Source organism: Calliopsis andreniformis, chromosome 9 (genome assembly GCF_051401765.1).
Source record: "Calliopsis andreniformis isolate RMS-2024a chromosome 9, iyCalAndr_principal, whole genome shotgun sequence".
NCBI lineage: Eukaryota > Metazoa > Arthropoda > Insecta > Hymenoptera > Andrenidae > Calliopsis > Calliopsis andreniformis.
In genome coordinates, this window is record NC_135070.1 from 17,545,916 (window position 1) to 17,567,620 (window position 21,705).

The 21,705-nt window shown below is 44.6% G+C and overlaps 1 protein-coding gene across 4 annotated transcripts in view; it reads right to left on the reverse strand.

Moving 5' to 3' along the window:
- The window catches only part of LOC143183052 (protein abrupt), a 39,434-nt gene extending 22,033 nt beyond the window's left edge, over nucleotides 1-17,401 (reverse strand). For all 4 annotated transcript variants that reach the window (XM_076384427.1, XM_076384428.1, XM_076384429.1 and 1 more), the window contains exon 1: nucleotides 17,195-17,401. In XM_076384427.1, the coding sequence (XP_076240542.1) occupies nucleotides 17,195-17,401 (207 nt within the window). The remainder of the gene's footprint in view (nucleotides 1-17,194) is intronic.
- Nucleotides 17,402-21,705: the final 4,304 nt, after the last annotated feature.

The window sequence follows — 21,705 nt, forward strand, 5'->3', positions numbered from 1 at the left end:
GCCGCTGCGTTTCCAGCGAATTCACAGGTGAATTAGCTGCTTTTTTCGCTCGGTTCTACTCGCGCCGCTGCCAGCGACGCGACGTTTCACTCCGAGGTGCGTGACGACGTAATTCAGAAATTGAATCGAACGTAATTAGACACGTCGGTGCCGGGACACGTAATAATACTCGCGCGACGTGCCGCCTCGAACTGGGAATTATATTTCGCGCACGCATTCCGCCAACAGGGGAAAAGTACCTTCTCGAGGTGTTGGCGATTCGAGCAAACTGCAGATATTAAACTGCATTATTACTTTTGTTTCTTTAATGTGAGAATTTTTTAAACTGCACCTGTAGAGGTAGAGGATTTTCGCAGTTCTAGGAATATTTCTGATCAACTTGAATATTTTTCATTTAGTTTTCCCGATAATTGTAACCTTCAGAAATGTTTATTTCCTTCTCTAATAGGTCATTTCTTTGCAACGACCCTTTCAAGCTCCGACAGAAACAGAAATCAGTAAGATGGTAGAAGCAATTGACTCCTCTTAGAGATACCTCACTGTTATTTTCCTTTCATTAAGACCAACCCGCGTCTTTCAGCCCCGAAGTAATTAGCAATCAGCTATTCCAAGAAACATTCCAAACATTCAATAGGATATTCTACAATTCCGTTGCTACTTTCTTCCCGATAAAAGGACGGCCGAGCGTTCTTAGACTCGTCCCAGGAGCGTTGAGAAAAACTGGGGGTAATTGGTTATTTCCACCGACATTCCGATCTAACTTTTATTCCTCGAGTTCACCGTCATTGTCCCCCCCGTACGTTTCTACACCCTTTATTTCCATTAATCAATTATCGAGCCGACTGGATCACGAGCGTGGCGGCAAGAACCAGCCGATCCTTGCTGCTCCTTTAATCGATGGAGCCGATCTTCCCGCATTACTTTACGGTTTTTAGAAAGCGGATGCTCTGGATTCCACCGTGATCGCTTACAGGTGGCTAGGAAATTATGGCCGCGACGGACCGAGTGATACACGAGAGGAGTTACGGAGTTCGAAGAAAATTTCTTTCGGCTCGCGAGCGTGACTACAAAGCGCCGTAATAAACTGGGCGAGAGGTTTCCCACGTTTCGCGCTTCTATCTCGCATCGCTAAACGCGAATCCGTGGAGGACGGCGGAAGAGAGACAACACGAAAAAACTACGGAAATGACGGTGCAAGGGGTACATCGACTTTGCATGGGACTTTGTAACAAACTTTCGAAACTGTGTAGGACTCGAATTCCGCGGGAATCTTGTTCAGAAAAGCTTGTATAAAATCTTTTCATCCCTTAAACGGTGGTCTCTGTATTTCATGGGGGCTCAAGGTTTCAGAATACAAAACACTAATATGGTTTCAATTTTTGGAATTTAGACTTGTTAGTACCTAATTTGAGCATGTTGGTTTTTGGGGGAAAAAAAGTTAGTGAGTTGAGAAGGACCAATCAGCAGGTGACGCGTTCTGGGAAGACGTCTTACAGTGATATCCTATTGTCGAGGGGTGGCCGGTTCTGGGAAAAGGGAAAAAAATGTCTGTAATCGCGCGTCGCGGGTGCATCGTGATCGCATGTAGGCGAAGCACCCCAACTAAAGCGTAAGTAGAAAAGTAGATACGATTGCATGGTTTCTAATCCGGTTATGCAGTGAACGCGCAGCCGTCATGGCTTCGCGAAATATATCCGCTCGTCGAGGCACAAACACGCAGTCCACGGGGGCCACACAGGGAATCACACGGACAAGTGGCTCGCGCGTCCACACAACGGCTCCTTTATCTGCTTATCTGGATAGTTGATGCTTTACTGACGCATGTTTTAAGCTTTCCTCGCATTAAGCAGTCAAATCGTGAGATAACAGGCGAGGGAGCAGACTATCGATCAAACACAACCTGGCTACACGTAGTTACACCCGTTTTCTTTCTACGTCTGGTCGTTCCTGGATCGGTTCCCCTTGTCGGAGGGGCAATGGGCAAAACACCCGCCGGGAAATCTGTTCGTGATAGCGATAACGATAATAACGGCTGAAATTGCGGTCGATCGATGTCAACGCGCTTCTGGAAACTTCTGGCGGAAATTCTAGCGTCACAGATGTCAAAACGGAACTGGAAATATTTGATACTCCATTGAATTTCAATATTTTATTCAAGTAAAATATGAATATTTAAGAAGTCCTCTAAAATTTCACTTCAGCTTGAGACTTTAATTTAATGTTGAAGCATTTGATTGTATTTCACGTTCATCCGTGACGAAAGGTAATTGAAATGCGGACTGATTTGGGAATGAATAAGTTAGTTTGCAAGAAGCAAACGAAATGTGCTCATCAAATGACAAATTAAGACTAGTGATATTTATGTCATCACCGAAGGTATCGAGAAGTGCAATATCTATTGACATGGGTTGCAAGATAGAATATTCAAAGGAGTCTTTAACTCTTTAAGAAGGATGAAACATGTGGAATAGAGAAAGAGAACAAACAGAAGCCAATTATCACTGAATACATCACAGCCTTCATAATATTACACATACGAATAGGCGGCTGCAATTAACTCGACGTAGCAAGCAGTGCATACTCCATCAATGAGTTATCATCTTACGCTCTTCCGCGATGCTTTTCCCCCAAAAAAACATTCCAATTGTCAGAAATGGATAGAACACGATTGGTACTTAATACTCCAAAAAAATACTGAATACTTAAAAAAAGAATCAAGCACAAATGATAGAGAAGACATGAACAAAGAGGAACACTAAATAGAATCAAACAGTACATCCATCTCATACGATGCATGTGGACGCCTCCACAAATGCATCGCCAAGTAGAATCAATCCTAGTCACTTTAACTATCATTCACAGCCGCGTGGCTAGAGTCAAATAAGCTGGATGTGCATTCAGTTTCTCCACGATCGGGCACGTGTCGGCGACAATGGCGGGAACAAGAAATATATGTACATACACATGTACATATACGCGTGTGTTTCAGGCGTCGCTCCTCCTTCTGCGTCGCTTTTCCAGGCGCAGGCTGTGCAGGAATGCGCACACGTACAACTACGCACTTCCGTTGATAAAAATACACGAGAGGCATAATGTGTCTCGGTACACGCGCGACCGTCGTCATTTCGCTGGGCTTGTACGCGCGCGAGCGCGTCCGACGGTCGGGGCGGCAAACGGAAAAGAACGAAAAAAAAAGGGAGTGAGAAGAAAAAAAAAAGAGACGAACGGAGAAAAAGACGCGCGAACGTCGAAGAAGGACGGAGGAGCGTTTATACGCACACGCAGCACAATAATATACCAAGGCGATAATTTGCTGGCCGCATGTGCGACTGGCTGGCTCGCTACGCGACATTAAGCGTAATGCGAGTGCACCGTGTGCATAGACGCCGCATTAACGAAAAACGAGAATGCACCAAGGCTTATTAGAGAAGCGTAGAGAGAGGGAGAGAGGGAGAGAGGGAGAGAGGGAGAGCGTGAGAGAGCGAGAGTGGGAGAGAAGAAACTGCGACTCGGCCCTGCCGCGGGGAAATTAAATACGCGCGTGAACCAGCGAGGAGCGAACGATGCGGCTGGCGTCGCGCGGAATAGAAAAGTCCAGCTTCGGCTCTATCTCTCTCGCATCTCGCTGCATTCCGCGTGGACGCAAATTGACACGAGCACCGCGGTAAAGTATATATTTAGATGTACCGGCCGGCGGTGGGAGGCAAGATATTTTAAAATATGAAGACACTCGGAGCAAGATGCAATCCGCGTCGAGACATCCCGACTGGAAATAAAATTATTAGTACTCTGGGACGCGGAGGTCATTATTCGGGGATCAGATGCTCGAAATGGAAAAACGAGACGTCGGATTAAACTCTCGGCCGCGAGTGTATACGGTCCAAGGAAACGGTGAATCGCTTGGACGATGGGGATACGTTCGTCTGGATGTCAATTATCTTTTCCTTTTCTGGGCTTCGATTATTGGAGCGACCGATGCGAAGCACACGGTGATCAGCTTACGGTTAGAGCGCGACGTAGCTTGAGGATTCTTCGCGGCCATTAAGTTCTGACAGACTTAGCTTTCATCCTTTTTCAGAGATTTACTCGAGTAGTTTATGAAATGATTTCTTAGTTATATTCTTTAATGGTGTATTTAAGACTCTGATTAACAGTCCACACCTTCGAAAGCAAAACAGTACGTAAAGATAGAAACACACCTAATACCCCAACAAAGAAAAAAACACAATATGCTACACCTTTGACCTACATAACTTCCCCTTGTTATCCAGAATAATCCCAAACATATCTCTTTCGAAGGCGATGTTGAAACGAGAAACACGCATTCCGAATTTCTAATATCTTTACGTTCCCGCCGCGTAATTGATAGTTACCGCAGGAACGTACTGTTATTTCAGCTATCTGGCCAGTCGATCTTCGCGCATTTTAAATTCACGCGTACCTCGCCACGAACGGCCAGGTATGCCCGTTTCGGATCGAGAGGAGGACGCTTTCGATTCGAGCGCGCGTTCGGGATAAATCACTGTACGTTCTCCATAATGGCGTACGTAGGTGCCCAAAGCGAGGGATACGTAGACGCGCGCACGCGTTCTACGCGATAAAAGCAGCGTGTGGCGATCACGCATGCACACAGGCTGCTCACGAACACGCGGCCCTCGGCTCTCTGACCGGCGTCAGATGGAAATTACCGATCCGATATGCAAATAGCCGCGGTGACCACTAATGCGCGGTTAACGGTAACGATATTAACGGATCGTTACACGATGTCCGCGCGGCGTAGGTGTACGCGACCGTAATTATACGTGCACACGTCTATTTCACGCTTGTACGCGACGCGGGTGTCCGTGGACGCCTGAGGAAATCCACCGACGGAGATTTATGGGAGAAAGAACGTGTAATAAGCGATCGTGCCTCGATGCCTCGCTACCGATCTATTGCCTACACCCACTACTGGGACACGGAAGTGCTTTCGCGGTCTAGATCCCAGCGCGACAAGATACGCTACTTGGATCGATTATTCCTGTATGATAGGGACACAATAAGAGGCGGAGATTAGGAGTGTATCGGTAATGCTCCAGGGAATTCTGATAAGCCGCTTGTGAAACGGTTGTTGGGAATGCGAGCTGTAGGAAGAACGCGGTGAGGTAATAAATGATTGATAAATTGTATGACTTGCTGGTTGGAAATAGATCTATGATAGAGGAAATGGGAAATAGTTTACTGATGGCAGTCGCGATATATTGTGGTAGGCTGATGCAAAAACTGCCTTTCTTCTTATGATTGCGTTTATCAACATTGTTGTGAAGCGTTTGCTAGACAATCAAGCTATACAAGGGCACAGAGAGGAAATAAATAGTTGATAAATTACATGACTCGTCATTAAAAATAAGTCTTACCTAATACCACGGTGCATTACGGAGTAAGGAAATGGTTTTTCGTAATGCAATTACTTACTAATGAAGCCCTAATGATCGATTCGACCTGACTTCGTGTTCATAAACTCATTCTATTAAGTATATAGAATGGTTTTAACAATAGGCGATCAGAAACCGAGACCAAGAGTAGAATCAATGATTAGCGACGTTGCTAGATAGACCGTTTTAAGAGACGAACCTAACAATAAATATAGTTTAAGTTCAATAAAGAGCGTCATATGTGACGCTACGTTCTAACCACAGCACAATGAGTATCGATCAAAAGGGCATTCCATAACGAATTCCACGTCACTTACATCATTGCTTCCAACGAAATCTACGCGTTCCAATCTCTCCGACCCGTGTACCCAATTTTTGATTAAACATGTATCGCGTATACACTTGGAATCACGGTTTATTCGCTGGGAGCGAACAACACTCTGTGGCACCTGAATCAGAAGGTTAAATTTAACGTAGTCTCGTACAATTCTGACTGCTTCCGATAAGATTTCCTGATAAGATGTACCGTCCTAGAAGCAGCGCGTGATGCAATCGCGGTGCAGTAACGTTCGGGAATGAATAATCGGCTCCGAATGAAAAACGACCAGCGGTTCAATGGTCAATTCTCGTTGGTCCTCTGCACGGAATGCTGGGAGAACAGTGGACGTCGGAAGTTGAAGAAAAGTAGAACAGCCCCATGGCGCGAGAAAGTGACTCAGGTAAAATTCTTGAAATTAAAAACAGTGAGTAACGCGAGAAAGATGAGAACTGAGGGGACCAGTATTTGCTTCGGAGTCATGGAACAGGGAAAAGTGTAGCGTCGCTAAAGTAGGAGTACGTTGCCATGGGAATGAGTCAGAATTTCTAAGAAACACCTTCAGATCTCTGAAAGTCAGAAGACCTGGAAAGAGGCGGGAAACAGAGAAATCGATGAGTGACGTAACGAGTTTCCAACGGAAAAAAACGTTTCGCGGTATAAAGGAAATTTAATGTATCGGCATGGCACTGTGGGATAAAGCCTGGCAGAGGCACGGTGTGACGACGACCGTAGATGTCATCCAGAAAAAACGGCGTTTCGATGAGAGAATGAGTCAGTGGCGAACGAAAATCGGGAACAAAGAAGTCTTGTTTGCTCGGTGGCGATAATTGCACGCTAGTAGTGGCCATTTCGCGAGGACGTGGGAAGTCGTTTCGGAATGATGTGTCGGCGAAATGAACGATCATGTGACGAGTGTTTGTGACTGATTGCAGTAACACCTGATCCTAATCAAAGAATCTTAACTCTTAAATCGAAAGAGAAAATGATTAAGAGACGTGAAATAGACACGCGGCTAAAGAAGAAATTGAAGTAACGGAAATACACGTAGGAACAGCTTGAAATTTGAAAGTGCAGTGAAGGGGAACAGACATACTTAGACACAGTCGAATGATAAGACATCGGTAGTATGTACAGAAAGATTAGCAATAAATCATATAGATGAATGGAGTCTCTGCTGCACAGCTACAAGAGAACACTCTCTGTTGCAAATTCATAAATCATTGCTCCAAATTCATAAATCGTGAACATCGAGGAGACAAAGTTACACTCCTGTATATCAAAAAGTTGCAAAGAAATCGGGACCAACTCTCCTTCGACTAATTCCATATCGAAGCGAGTAGGAAAAAGGCCACAGAGATGTTTGTATCGTCTCTGTGCGGCTTTCTCCGAATTTCGTGTTTCGTTGGGCATCGAATGTCGCCATAGGGGGAATCGTACAGCCGAATTCTTGAATTACATCGTAACATATATAGCAACATCTTCTGGCTGAGCAGATTTATAAGTAACGCGCTCGCGCGGCTTGCTTCTGGTGCGCACTCGAAGCAATAGGGTTGACTCCGTCTTTTCGATCCCTCTGTGAGTCACTTTATTCTTTTCTCTCTCCCTCCTTACCGCCCTCCTCTTCCCGATCCAATTTTTCTTTTTGTTTCTCCGTCTGCTTTTCTCTCTTTTTCTCGGCTGACACTCCGAGACACGCACGCACGATACGCGCGGGCGAGGAGGAGGCAAGCAGAAATTTATTACGGTGCGGTGGCCGGTCTTATTTTAAGCCTAGCGAGGCACAACACGCATATTCCCTCTCCCTGATGCGCGCGAGCGCGTATACGAACGCGCGGACGCGTGTACGAGCGTGTTGGGGTACTTACGGGGACGAGTCAATGGATATTATAGTCGACAGATGTACTACGGCTGTCTAAATTTGACGCGGCTACGTGCTACGACGCTTCTACCATCACGAAAATCTACTTCGGATCGCTTTGGCCCGACGTCGGTTGCTTCATTATGAAAATCGCTCGGCTTGTTTATGATTCGTCGCGGACTGGATACTTTGACGAAACTTATCTTTCACTTCGCTTCGAGGATTTGGTGTACATTAGCTAAATAGGCTCGGTCGTGTTGTTCGATTTGAGGTGTAGATTTCTAATCGGAGATTTTGATGAGGTAGGAGCTTATTTCTTGAAATTACTTTGAGTCAGGAAAGGAAGGGTCTATTGGGGACACGAATATTAGATATGTATGAGTTGGAAATGCTTCTAATGTAGAAGTGTCTTAGGTTGACGGCAAGGTACTGTCGATATCCTCTGTTAAACATTAATCATCTGTTATTACTTAAGTGGAAAAGGATAACGTACTGTCAGGGAAGACAAATTAGTTTCAATAATCAGAAAGTGAGTCTTCAGGATCAGTGGAACTACGGATGATTATTTTTGATGAATCATCTGCCTACTCTAATAAAAGTCACAAAAAAGTGGGAGATAATAGTGAATTAATTTTTATGTAAAATTAAAAATCAGGCATTCTTACTGTTCTAAAAATTCTAATAGCAAAGACTTTACCAAGTGTTTTACTACCAACTCACAAACATTTTTATCCGTAAGGTGTAATCTTTCAAAGAGATGGATTTGGGTACTCAAAGAGTAGAATAAGTGAAACGTTAAAAACTGTAATAAAAGTTGTCATTCACGGCGAGCAAGTGACGATTCTCCGTCCAAAAATAAATTGAAACTGTAAAAAACAGTTTCTTCGTGTCACGCTCTCTTTCGAAGGAAGTTTTCACGTTATATCATGCTTATAAAGATAGACTGACGCATATTCACATACAATAATTACATGCTCGCTGAATTAACCAAGTTGACAGAAACTAAAGGGTGAAACGCTTTCATTAATTCATCCGCTAATGAATCCATGAAACTTTTAAAACATATTCTCTATACTAACGTGATAATCGTTCAAGTATTAGCAGTCGAAGCTTTCCTAATTAGCAAGTATTTAAAGATTTAATGATACCCTAATATAACCAAGTCTCTACCTCCATACTGTAATAATTCTACCAACGCACGGTCCATCAAATAATATTCAAGGTATTCAAGACATTTCTCCGCTCCAAACTTCAATTCCCCTCACAAATTGCTCGATCCCCCCCCTACAATTGCTTCCAGCAATGGCATCAGACCGAAGAATCCCCCTCCGAACGCAATAATTTTCGACTTTTAATTACACGGAACCAAGAATAGAAAGGCGCACAGTATCCAGTATCATACATCGACATCTTCCTTTCTTAATTTATTTTTAATGCTCGCGGCCGCGGCGGCGGCCGAGCAAAGGTCGTGCATAAAATTTACAATCATTAAATACCTCGGATCGGTCGGCGGAATAAGAAATTCTAGTTGCTCGTCATTGAATGCAGCCGAGACATTTTAACGAACCGACGCATGGTCGCGCGCGATTCCAGTTATCTGACAACGCGCGCAGATCGAGGAGAGAAAAACGCCTTCGTTACCGGATTACATGTATTTCTAATTAATTCCAGCAACGGTATATCTCGGTTCCCGACCGTCCGTCAAACGTCGTGGTCTCGCGGGGAAGAAGACAGGGGAGGCGGGCGGAAAAAACGAAGAGAAAGAAATTAGGACAAGAGAGGCAGGTCTATCGTCTTTCTAATCCGAACGTCGGAGAGCCGTGTTCTCGAGGCCTTAGGCGCGGCCCATTAATGGACTCTCCCGTCGAAGGAAGTACGCGGGTTAGAGGGGGTTAAATGACGCCGTATATCCCGAGCAACGTCATGAAATCGTGGCTTGTTTTCCTTTATAGCCGTTCGTACGGAACCACTTACGCGGCACGCACGCGTGCATTAAGGCACGCGCGCTCTTAATGCACTGCGCATTTGCGTTTCTTGCGTCGAGTCTACTGTGAGCCTCTCGATGGGACGCTTTGAGGCACTGGAAATGGAATTGGGTGCCACCTCGGTTTTCTGATCACAGAGTCGTCTCTTAAGAGAGGTCAAAGTCGGGAACGCATGGTGAAATCATTGATTCAAACGGAGCATGTCAAGTTAATGTCTAGTCTTCTTAGAAGCGATTTTTAACATGCTGAGTTATGGATAAGCCAAGGTATTTATGAAATATCGGATAGCATATAAATTAGACGTCAGGGGATATAAATGTGCTCCATAATTTGAAGTTGAAATAAAAGGAAAATAAAAGTAGAAGCTCTAATATCCTATGACTAAGTGCTATAGGCCTCTTTCTAAACAATCTAGATCCCTATTGACAACCTGAACCCTGAAATTCCGTCATGACTCGAAATATGTTATTGTTCCACGAATTCTGACCAACTGGGTCAGCGCACAATCAGAACTATCCACTCAGAACAAGCCTTGCAGACTGAAAACTGATCTACCATCGCTAACCCTAGAACTTTCTCATAATTAGGCCAGCCATTTAGCCGAGCCAACGCGTTCCCTGCCTTACGCGACCCAATTAGCTAAAGCCCGATTCACTCGCACCTAGGAGCACTGTAACACATTCCCAGCAGAAGGCCAGGGAAAAAAGTGGAGTAGCAGCCGTCACAAGTTCTGATCGCAATAAGTAACGAGGCGTTTTTCTGCCGAGCGACAGATGGTATTCGTCGGAAAACGTTGAACCGTACAATTATGCGGTTATATGCTCGAGTGTTGGACGACGATCGTAAGTTTCCATCGGATCGTTACTCGGCCTGCTGGTGAGAATCATTACTCTCCTCCCATTATGCGACTCGGATGTTGCGTACGTGGGTGTGCTTGGCCATTGCGCTAGCGTGTAATCGTAAACAGCCGTGGACACGTCGCGAGGCGGAAGAACCGAGCTTTGATTGGGCTCGCTTATCTCGTCGGATTCCAAGAATAATACAGAATTAATTTAGACGCACGAGCCTCCTCGGTACGATCGTACTACTGACAGATCGCCGCTGATAAGTATGCGATATCTACTTCCGGTGACGCTGTCAGGTTCCCTTGAACAGCGAGATAGTAGAAAGATTTCCAGTCGAGGAGAATTTTTCAATATCGATGAGACGTGTGCATAGGTTTTGAATGAATTTTTAGCGAAGTGTTTCAAGGCTTGTGAGCGTAGAGATAAGGGCAGGAAAATAATGGAGTTCGTATAAATATTTATCTCTTCCGATCTCTACGCTGAGTCACTGAGCTTTCACCTTAAAGTTGTTCGAAATGACCACCTTGGGGCTTCAATACAATAGGAGCTAATTATCTCTGCCCACACTAAAATGTTGCTGCCTTGATTATGTATTGACGTGCACTGTTTCCATCCCACTAATGATCAGGGTGAAAATTCAATGTATCGTCCTTGGTAAATTGACCTTCATCAGAGGATATTGATGTATGATAATTCAATGTGTTAAGCCCAAACTTTTTTTCATTATTTTTGTAAACTTGTTTCTTCAACTTATGCTTAAATGTTTTGACACTCTTCGTGAATTGCTATCTCTAAACTCCATGAGAGAGTTGCCTTCAAAGTGCTGTTTTTCATTTAAAAAAAAAAGTAAGCTAACCGAAATAATCGAAAGTGTCTCTGACTCTATTTTTCTCGCTGCCAGTAAATCTGAGCAAAGTGTCTACTTCCGGTGATCCCTACGAGCTCTCCCAACTACAAAAATTCGATCTGCGTGACCAATTCAGAGATTCTAAAAAAATTCTCATTGAGTCACCGTTCTTCGACTCTGCCAAGACTCTCCACGTCTCGATGATGTCGGAAGTCTTGTCACGAAAATCCGGACACCTTAAGCTCGTTGAACTATCAGTCGTTGATAAATCTGCGTCGGGACGTTTGAAAAAGTTTTCCCAAACAAAATTATTCATTCGTCACGCTCATTAAACACAATCCATTTAGCATTTTTTTGTTCCTTTTAAACACTCCTGCTTCCGAGGCCACAAAGCAGAGTCCCCACTCGAGGTTCGCGTTACAGCTTCGAATCACACGACCGGAAACCAACGAGGGAGATCAACTCTCGTCGTGTATTTCCAGCGCGACGTCTCCCTTTCTTGCCCTTGTGGGACGTGTGTCGCACGCGCGATGATCGACAGAGAGAGAGAGAGAGAGAGAGAGAGAGAGAGAGAGAGAGAGAGAGAGAGAGAGAGAGATCGGTAGCGCGCGTCTCCGCGGCGCGCATCGCTGGTAAATTTAAATGCGACCGGTCACGACAGGGACGCGCAAGAGTACCGCGCGAGTACGTGAGAGGGTAAAAGCGCGTGCGTACTCACGCACACGCACGTGGTGTCTCAGAGTCTCAGCTGCCCCGTGCGCACCTTTAAATATAGAATATGGAGCACCTTGCCCGCCACACGCCGCCCGATGGACACATTTGCTGTATTGTGCAAGCGTGATTTTCTGCTCCCTGTACTCTTACCACGTGTCCCTTGTCTTCGCGGCTGGAGATGGTCTACGAGCACTTTCACGCTGGAATTAAGTTGCTTCGTACAGTGCTTTAGACACATTCTACGTTACTGTATCTGATTCTATACTTTCTTGCGAAGTGTAGTAGAATCATACATTTAAATTATACTGAATATTCTTAGAAGGTTCGTTGCTATTGTTTCTTTTCATGTACATACATTAACTATACGCTTCACTGCTTTTTACAGTTTTTCCTTGAAACACCACGCGAATGTCTGTTATCGAGTCAAGGTGAATCGAATATAAAATTGACCACCGAGTATCTACTTTGCGATGATAATCGTTGCACCTCTCGAATCAGGACCTTGAACGTCGGTTGCGTTTTTTTTTCTAGAGGCTTCTGCGTGATGTGATTTTTACGTGAAAGAGCTACCTATGTGTGTACGTGAGAAGAGCTGGATACATGGTCGAAAAAGAACTGGCTGAAGCTGTAGGATGAAAATAAAAGAAAAGAGTAAAAAAAATAATTAGATACTCAATATCTTCAACTGAAGACACAGAATGTACTAAACTCCAGGGAACAAGATATATGGCTCGACAAGAGAAATCGTGTAAAAAATCTCTCTTCTTACTCGCGAAGCTGAAACCTATAAATCTATGTACACAGAGAGACTAATAATTTTTTCACTTGCCAAAGTGTTCGAATATGTTCTGCTTGAAAGGTGCCAAGTTAAAGAGTAAATCTACATTCATTAAAATAAAACAAAGCGACGAAGAAGTTAAGACAAGTTAGCTACTCCAACCGAACCAGCCCTGCACCAGATCTCAACACAGCATGTCGCTCTTGTAGCTTTAACATCCGTTTTTCTCTATTGTCTTTCCCCATTATGCAATTCTATTTGAAGAAACGTTGAATCATCTCACGTACACGCTTCGAGTTCGATCGTATCAGATCGAATTCTCACTGTTCTCCCATGTATTCTATTTTAACTTTCCAAAACCTCCAGCTCCGATCCCTCGACACTCTGCAACCTCTTCCGAGTAATTTACGTCGCGACGGTATTGCTTTGCCGACGTTGAAATAACGTTGTCGTCGCTCTACATAGACGCAAGAGTGTCTCCGTCCCTTTTCTCGTCTTATTATTTTCACGCGCGACGCGTGGGCCGCGCAGTGTGCGCGCGACCGATCCGCCGCGATTAATATAGCTGCGGAGTGCGTGTAGCCCGCGATTCCGTGAACACGATAACAAGCCGCAGTCTCTTCCTTCAATTCTAACCGACACTATGGCTTTCCGCCAGACGCCTTCAATATTTATCGCGACATAGAGACTTAGATCGAAGGAGGTGGTCCATTGTGCCTCGATTTATCGTTCATTGTCTAGTCCGCTAGATTTTGGCATTTCTCCGTCAATGAAATGTCTAGAGTCTGGACTACTCGTAGATATCAATGTGCTTGAATCCTAGGAGTTCTGTGTCTTGAGGTATCGTACTGGAGCCTAAGAAGAATTTCCAAAAGGTTAGGTCTGGGTTAGGTCTAGAGTCTAGACTACTCGTAGATATTAATGTGCTTGAATCCTAGGAGTTCTGAGTCTTGAGGTATCATACTGGAGCTTAAGAAGAATTCCCAAAGGATTCATCCTTAGTGTTCTTAATATCTGAAGGTTAATCGTTCCTACAGAAAAAGTCTCAAAATATCAAATCTTATAGAACTTGAGCAGATCTCCAGTGATTCGCAAATTCCCCTCGCCAGTTGGAATACTGCGATCGTGTTCAGTTTTTTCCCCCAATGGACCAATTACATGGAGCTGTCGCGCGGAAAGGATCTGAGTAATTTATCAACGATAGTCCTGGCGCGATTAGCCGTTCCTTCGTATCAATGAATTGGAGCAATCGCCACAGATCAGAGTTAAGCAGAACGTAGCTGACGACTAACTATAGGGGAGAACTCGTTAAGCCTGTTCCCGTAATATTCAACCGTATCGATGCGGCGATTTGCGAGACACGCCTTTCAGAGGCTGTCACGACTCGAGATAGCAGCATTAAGGCCTGAGTTGCGATGGCCAGTTCGAGAGGAATTAATCTTAGCCAGAAGAGTTTTCATTCGAATTACCGTAATATTTTGCATACCATGTACCTATTTCACGATGCTTTCCGGCTGACACGCCGATTACACGCCTTGCATTTATGTTACCATCGCCAGTTACTGTTCCACCCAGATCCGAATAATCCATTAAAATTATTCAGACGATCTCTACTATCAGTTGCCGGAAGCGAAAACGGTATTTGAACATCATTCTACCTGACAAGCTGCATCGCATATTTCGATACTTTCTTGCTACAATGTATTAGAATATAATGACTGTAATTATTGGTGTGAAAGTTATATTTAACAGTTCTTGTAACAGTTATTATCTGAAGATTTAATGATTTGAAAACTTAAAAATTCAAAAATTTGAAAATTCAAAAATTTGAAAATTTGAAAATTCAAAAATTCAAAAATTTGAAAATTCGAAAAATTAAAAATTTTTCTTTTAATTTACTTTACTAAAATTACAGTAATCATAATTTCTAATTATATTCATTACAGAAAGCAAAAATGTTACTCTACTTATCGAACAAAAAGACACTACAAACAGTAGACAGGGACGAAAACAGCGTAAAGAATAACCGTAATTCGGGGTGCCGTAATCTAGGTCGATGAGTTCTCACTATTCTATTGCTCTTGACCAATTTATTACTGATTCAGGGCGTCGTAAAATTTATTGGCGACGGAACGGCGTGTGTGCAGGGCCGATCGTATTTTGGCAAATATCATTGCGGACATAGTCGATAACTCAGTGATTCGTCATCAACTGGCTTCGATAGTCGAAACGAGCCTTCGCCGTAAATCGTAGGCACCGGTGCACTAACGCATAAATCAAAGCTCCTGCGCAGGGCTGTCAGGTGTTCCAGGCAGACTCGTTATCGTTGCGTCACGGGCGTGCGATATCGAACACGCGAAAATATTCAGGGAAAAATGGACACGCGAACCGGGACTAGCCGTGTCCAACTATTAATCCTCGCTAATTGCACACGCGGTAATTTAACGTTTCCCTCCTCTCCCCTGAACCATGGCCGAGCGACGTTTCATTCGGCAACGAGGGCGGCAAACAGAGTAATAATAACGCGGCGACGTCTACGAGCGCGTTAAATAAACGTTCCAGCGTCACCGAGACGCCGGTGAAAGTACAATAGCGTTGGATATTAGCGGGCGCAAAAGGCTCCACCTAGCCCACGCAGCACGACACTTTTTATTATGTCGACCGCGTGACTTATGTTCAAAGAAGTACGCGTTCGTATCCTCGTGGCCGATGTCGTTTACGTGGCGTCGTGACGCAAGCGTGATGAGGGCGAATCGTCCCGTGTTCACGTTATTAACTCGCCTCCAGAGTACCGCGCCCGACACTTAAAATCAATTAGCGGTACGCGTCAATTAGAAAGTTGCTCGCTTCTACCACCGTCTATTTCGTGATGGTCGCGCACGACGCTTGTCCATATCGTCTGCATAACTTAACGACGCCTTTCCACGCTCTGTCAATGCTGATATACAGATTCTTTTTTTCCTAAATACTAACTAATTATTTATAGAATAAATTCTATTATACTTTTCTGTACTCTGCTTTAATTTAAAAAAAAACTGAAAGGTAATGTACCACACTAAGAGCTTCTAACCGTGGAATAGACGAAGCTTCCTCTTGATATCTATCGATCCCTCCGACCTCGGCCGAATGTTTCACCTAGGAGCGCGATTTATAGACCAGAAGTCTCCTCAGGAGGCGATGAGAGGGTCGTTCAAGAGGGGAATTCGAGGAAACGGGTTTCTCGAGAAGATAGGTGGACGCGGTTGACGACATCGCGACGACACATCCAAGTGATCGATAGTCCTTTGGCCTGAGAGAGCCCCGTTTCGTCGCTCGACTTCGCCGCGTTATTATGCAAATCGAACCGGAAGTCCTTTCTGGATTCTTCCTCCTGCCGCGGCACGGTAATTACCCTCTTCCGTTCTCGGAATTGCCACGGGGATTGTCCGTCCGAATTTTATAGTTGCATCGATTATATTACACACACGAACTCCATTTAGAGTAGGAGGATCTTTTTACGAGCGTCTGGCCACATAATTAGAAGAGAAATTAATGAAAAGACGCTTTTCTAGTGATATTTATGAAATCTTTCAGACGTATCGACAGGCAGCTTATTGATCCTTCTATACATTCAAATAGTATGAGAATAAGAAATATGCTGAATAGAAAATCAACTAAGTTTTTTGCAGCATTGATCAATCTGTCACTGAAGACGATAATTTATATCTAATTTAACTGAAGGACCCTTTCTTTTCTGAAGGTACTTGCGTCAAAACGCCCACTCAAGGGATCTGAAAGTGTCATTTCCCGACCCCTGCTGAAACCGATCGAAAATACCATCCTTTGCGTTTGATAACGAGAATAGTCACCGCACGATTCTGTGACGCACTTAAAAGAAAGCACTTAATGTTGCTCCACGTGAGTTAGACAATTACGATGGAATATTCCGTGCACGGTGAACCGGGGAAAAATTTTTTGCGCGAAAGCTGAACGATCGATTTCACTTCATGGCAATTCGAAAGAGAACATTCTACTAACTTGTATACACCGAAATTTACGGTCTATTTTTACGAATTTTATTAACATAACGTTCGTTATTACAAGACATATAAACAAAAATTCTGTGAGAAAAACGCACGTTATACATACAAGGTGTTTCAGACACAGGTTGCCAAATCTTGGTACATATCGCCTTCGATTTCTTATAAAGGTAGGAGAAAGTTATATAAACATATTTCCAAAAACATCCTTAGATATAAACACCTGGCAGTAGCTACATGTTAATACCCGAACAAAAAGTGTTTACATCTGGAAAAGGAAGAGTTTCCTGATCTATGTTTACATAAATCTTTTTCATTTTTAGAAAGGATAGAACACAGTACCAAAGTCATATGTATCTATCTGTTCCTAAAACACCCTGTACGTATGATAAACATAAGAATGAAAATCACTGACCTTAAGAAGCCTCCGGAAGTAGGGGCTGCACGCAGAGAGGACGACCTTGTGCGCGGTGAAGCTGCTACTGTCGCATGCCAGGGTCACATCCACGAAATCCTCCTCGTCCCTCAGGTGACGGAATGAGCTGAGGATGCTCGAGTGGAAGTCGTTCCACCTGAGTGAGTACTGTTGCTCGCCACTCGACGAGGACGAAGAGGCCGCCATGGCGTCCGTCCCCTCGGGACCCACGGCCGAGGGCACCAGAGGTGCTATCGTGCTCACTCTGGCACCCCACGGGGACACCTTCACTTCACCCTCTCGTCGCGTTTCACCACGCACCCCTCTATCCTCGTGGACGTCTCGCCGTTCCCACGCAGCCTGAACACCGCGACCTCCGCGCAATTCCTTTTAACCCAGCTGCGCTTCCGCTAAACTAGAAATCTCCTCGAAATTAAACAAACTGGCTCCTCGTCCTGTTCACCTGATTACTGATTCTTCTAGTCAGTTAATCTTGAGCCGGTGTTACGATCTAAATAAACGTCTTTGGTAATCTTCTTTTTTCTTGGCTCAGCAGTTGGTTCTTGATTTTTTTTTTTTGGTCCTCTAGAGCGTTTTTTAAGTTAAACTCGGATATTGTTGATGGCGAGTCGAATATGTCAAATGTTGTCAGGTGAAAGGTAATTTCGAGTCGACCGGTATTACGGATCTCATAATAACTATATCGTGATGGCGAGCACAGGTCGTTACCCGCCGCTGATGGAGTCTGTTGGTGCAGTGAGCCTCGATTGCTGCTGAAAACAATACGGTGCCTATTGTGAGCGCCGCTCGCCGGCACGTGACCGACTATCGAACATTTTTGACTACCGATCGATAAGCTCTGGCAGATTCGCATGCGTTATATTCGTTTACCGTATCTTCCTTCACGAACTTCGAATTTCTTTGACTATCAAATCTTATCTTTATAATCTAACTTGTCAACGAATTAAGTTATCTACAAACATGATCTCAGCAGACTTCAACAATTAAAAAACTCGTTTGGAAGTTAAAGATTAGTACCAGACCCCAAGAAAAAATTGATCTCTTGAATTTTAAACACAGAGTGACTAGAATAATCATAACAGCTTAAATGTACTTAAAATTAGGAAGTCGAGTTTCTCTTAATGTATAATGATTTCGGAAGCAGACTTACCTGTCGTGCAGGAAATTCGATCCCTCTACTTCCTCCTGCTTCACCCTTCGCCGTCGAACTCGTTCCACCCTCTCCGACACAAATCACGACGCGTATCACTTCCTCCCGAACGAAGTCCTTGCACCCTCTGCCCTGCCACGACTTGATAGACGCGTCATTCCGACATCCGTTGTCGTGTGGCGCCGCGACGAATCTGCCGACACTTCCTCGTCCTTCGAACGGCCGACGCTCGACTATCGTCCAGCAGATCACCTGTTTTTCGTGGAACACCCGTGTCCTTGTTTATCATGCCCTCTCTGATCCCTCTGCTCCCCCTCGATTCCTCTTCTTATTCGATCCTTTCCCTCTGTCTTCTCCCTCCGTTCTCCTACTTGGCCGCCTGGCTCTCTCCTCTTCTGCAAAACAGACGAAAAAAGGGCCCAGATTAATACGCGCTCGCGTGCGTAACTGGTTACAGCTTCGATAACGGACGAGGATATAAATGAAACGAGCAACAGCGACCGTTTATCGGGAGCATTTAGATGCTTTCACTCGTTTATTTATATCGTCGTGCTGGCAGGGAACGCGGTGCCTCGATCCTGAGGAATCAGCGATGTTCAGTCAGTCGTTGCCATCCACGAGAAATTAGACTATCACGAGCGACGTGGATAACAGGGGAAAAAGGAAGAGTCGAGAGCAATCTATTACAACGAAGTTATGGAGAGCGAATGTGGAGTCTCTTTCGAGGAAGATGAGCCGGAGATCGAAATTCTGGAATTCAACAGCGATAATACTCGCAATTGAGCAGTGAGACACTAATGAACGATAGCTTCTCTACTACGTGTGAGCTGTGAAGTATTGACTGAAGCGTTTCGAGGAATTGCTACGTGCCCACTTCCTGGTAACGACATGTATTATCTGTAGACACTTCTTTAATAGCAACCGGAACTATATGTCAGTCGTCGTCGAGGTATTTTCTTCGCTCAATGCTACTATTAGTCACAGAAATTGATAAATCGATAGGTAAATAAACGAATAAATGAAGAATTAATTAAACTGCTAAATTAGGATCTAGATTTAGATGAATAAAACGTCTGGTCTATCGAAAAGATTTCTACTCCAGAGAAGCACATAATGAAAAAGTATTTTCCTCTGTCTCTGTTCAATCTCTCCCCTCCTTCGATTCCAGTGATAAGTGACTGTTCCCGCGTCTGCATCCGTCTGGGCCGAATGAACGCGAGAGAATTCGAGAGGCATCGAACATCCCCGGTTCCTCTCGTTGCGTCAACGTGTCGCATACTCTTTACATACATATGTACACAAGGCGTGTCAACTCCTTTGTGTTGCATCACGGCGCTGCTGGCCGCGGCGATAACATCGCGATTTTCCACGACAGAATAATTTATCCCCGAAATAGAAACGTCGATCGGCGAACGGAGCGGAATCCTCTCTCAAAGTCTTCTTTGTAGCCTGTCAAATGGACGTCTCGATCTTGAAAGGAGATATCTCGTCTCAAATTTTTCATCCGAGCAGAGGGAACGGTTTCCCAGGGAGCGATGTGAGGGACAAAAGATATAAAAAAAAAAGAATAATAAAAGACGATCCCATGAGAGTCGGTATCACGCGACGATAAGGCTATATCGGCTCTTGTTGTTTACGATTCTGTGAATTTACTTTGCTACGTGCACTCAGCAAATATTAGAAAACGCTCGCAGATATCGAGTCGCTTGCATTGGCCGAACAGTAATTGCTCTCCCGCCTTTAATTGCGAAAAGGGCCCGGGTTTCGCTGGCCACAGGCTTCATTACGTTTCACCTCGGCCCCGACGCTTTGTAAACAGCCACGGGTACACTCTGCTTTTAAATTACACGGCTGTATTAAGGCTGCCACGGAGCACGCGAGCGTTACAGGATTACGGAGCCCGCGATATGGGATTACGAACTTGCGATGGTTTGCAGAAATCAAACGAAACGTAGATCGGTCGTGTAGATAGCCCACCGTGTTGGTACAATGGCTTTGATAATTAACACACGGCCACAAAGTCACATTCCGAGCTTCTTCGAACGAAATCACTTCAGATTAGTTCACATAAATTGTCAAAGGAAATAGAAGAACGTCGATGTATCGAGCAGCGCGGACGCGACGAGAATCGAGAAGTACGTACGCCTCCGAGCACTTGCACATTATGAAACTGACATAATGACCAGAAGAACATTTCGCAAGCGCATACCTAGAAAGCGTTGCGAGGTGTGGAGCGCGAGCACGCGTTATCTTCGTTTTCGATACTGAAATTAAATACGCATTTTCCCCGTCAGTCGAGCTGGACACCCTCGGGCTGGAATGCATATTACATATTCAAGCGAATCAGCTGATTGGTGTACGCAATGTTATTACCGACACGTGACCAGTCTGAGAAATGGCACCGGTTGGACGAAACCCACGATTGATCCTACGCGCTTCTGGCTGCACTGAATTGGTTCAATCAAGAGACTATTCGTGGTATGTAGTACCACACCACATGAATGAAATAGTTAATGGATAATGAATGAAATTTTCCTCGACTTTTCGCCACTTCTACAAATATATGTAACCTTCACTATTTCCTACCCTTCAGCCTTCTAATGAAATAAGTGTTTTAATCCACTCCGTAAATTGAAAATCGCGATGAAAGCGTTACGCGTTTCATGTTCCACGTGTTCATATTCCATCATCTCCTATGAATGAACCGTGCGTCCCTGAATACATTTTGACGAACGATCGATCGACACCTGAGTTTACGCTCCAAACCACCCCCTCTCACGACCCACCCAGCCGGTTTTGCGAACAATGCGAACGCGATCACGGTGAAAATTCGTCGGTCCTTCGGCGAATGGGTTCAAATATCGAGCGGGACGATCAAGGGCGCAGATGGAACTCGCGCGTTAATTGCACGTCTTCGGCTGCGATTTTATGATTCAGAGGCCCCGGTGTGCACAATAGGGGCCTATTTCGACGTAAAAACCGCGATGATCTGCATACGTCCGCGACGGCAGTGATTTATGAAGCCACCGCGAGAGATCGAGAAGAACGGACCGGCTGAAACTCGACATCATTAGTGATCCCTGCTTTTGTGCCCGCGGCTTCGATGCTTCGATCTTTTTGCGATGCCCGCTTTAATTAGAAAAAACGAATCTCGCTGACAGCGTACGTCCATGTGCATAGAGGGCGAGGCATTTGAAGTCATTATTTTCATTTAGGTCCATGGTATTATCTGAACGAAGGTACAAGGCGGACGAAAATTATGCTGTATAAAGAGAGATGTAGATACAGTAGCTTCTAATTAAGGGTACTCGAATTGGGTGTAGATTTTTTATTCACGCTC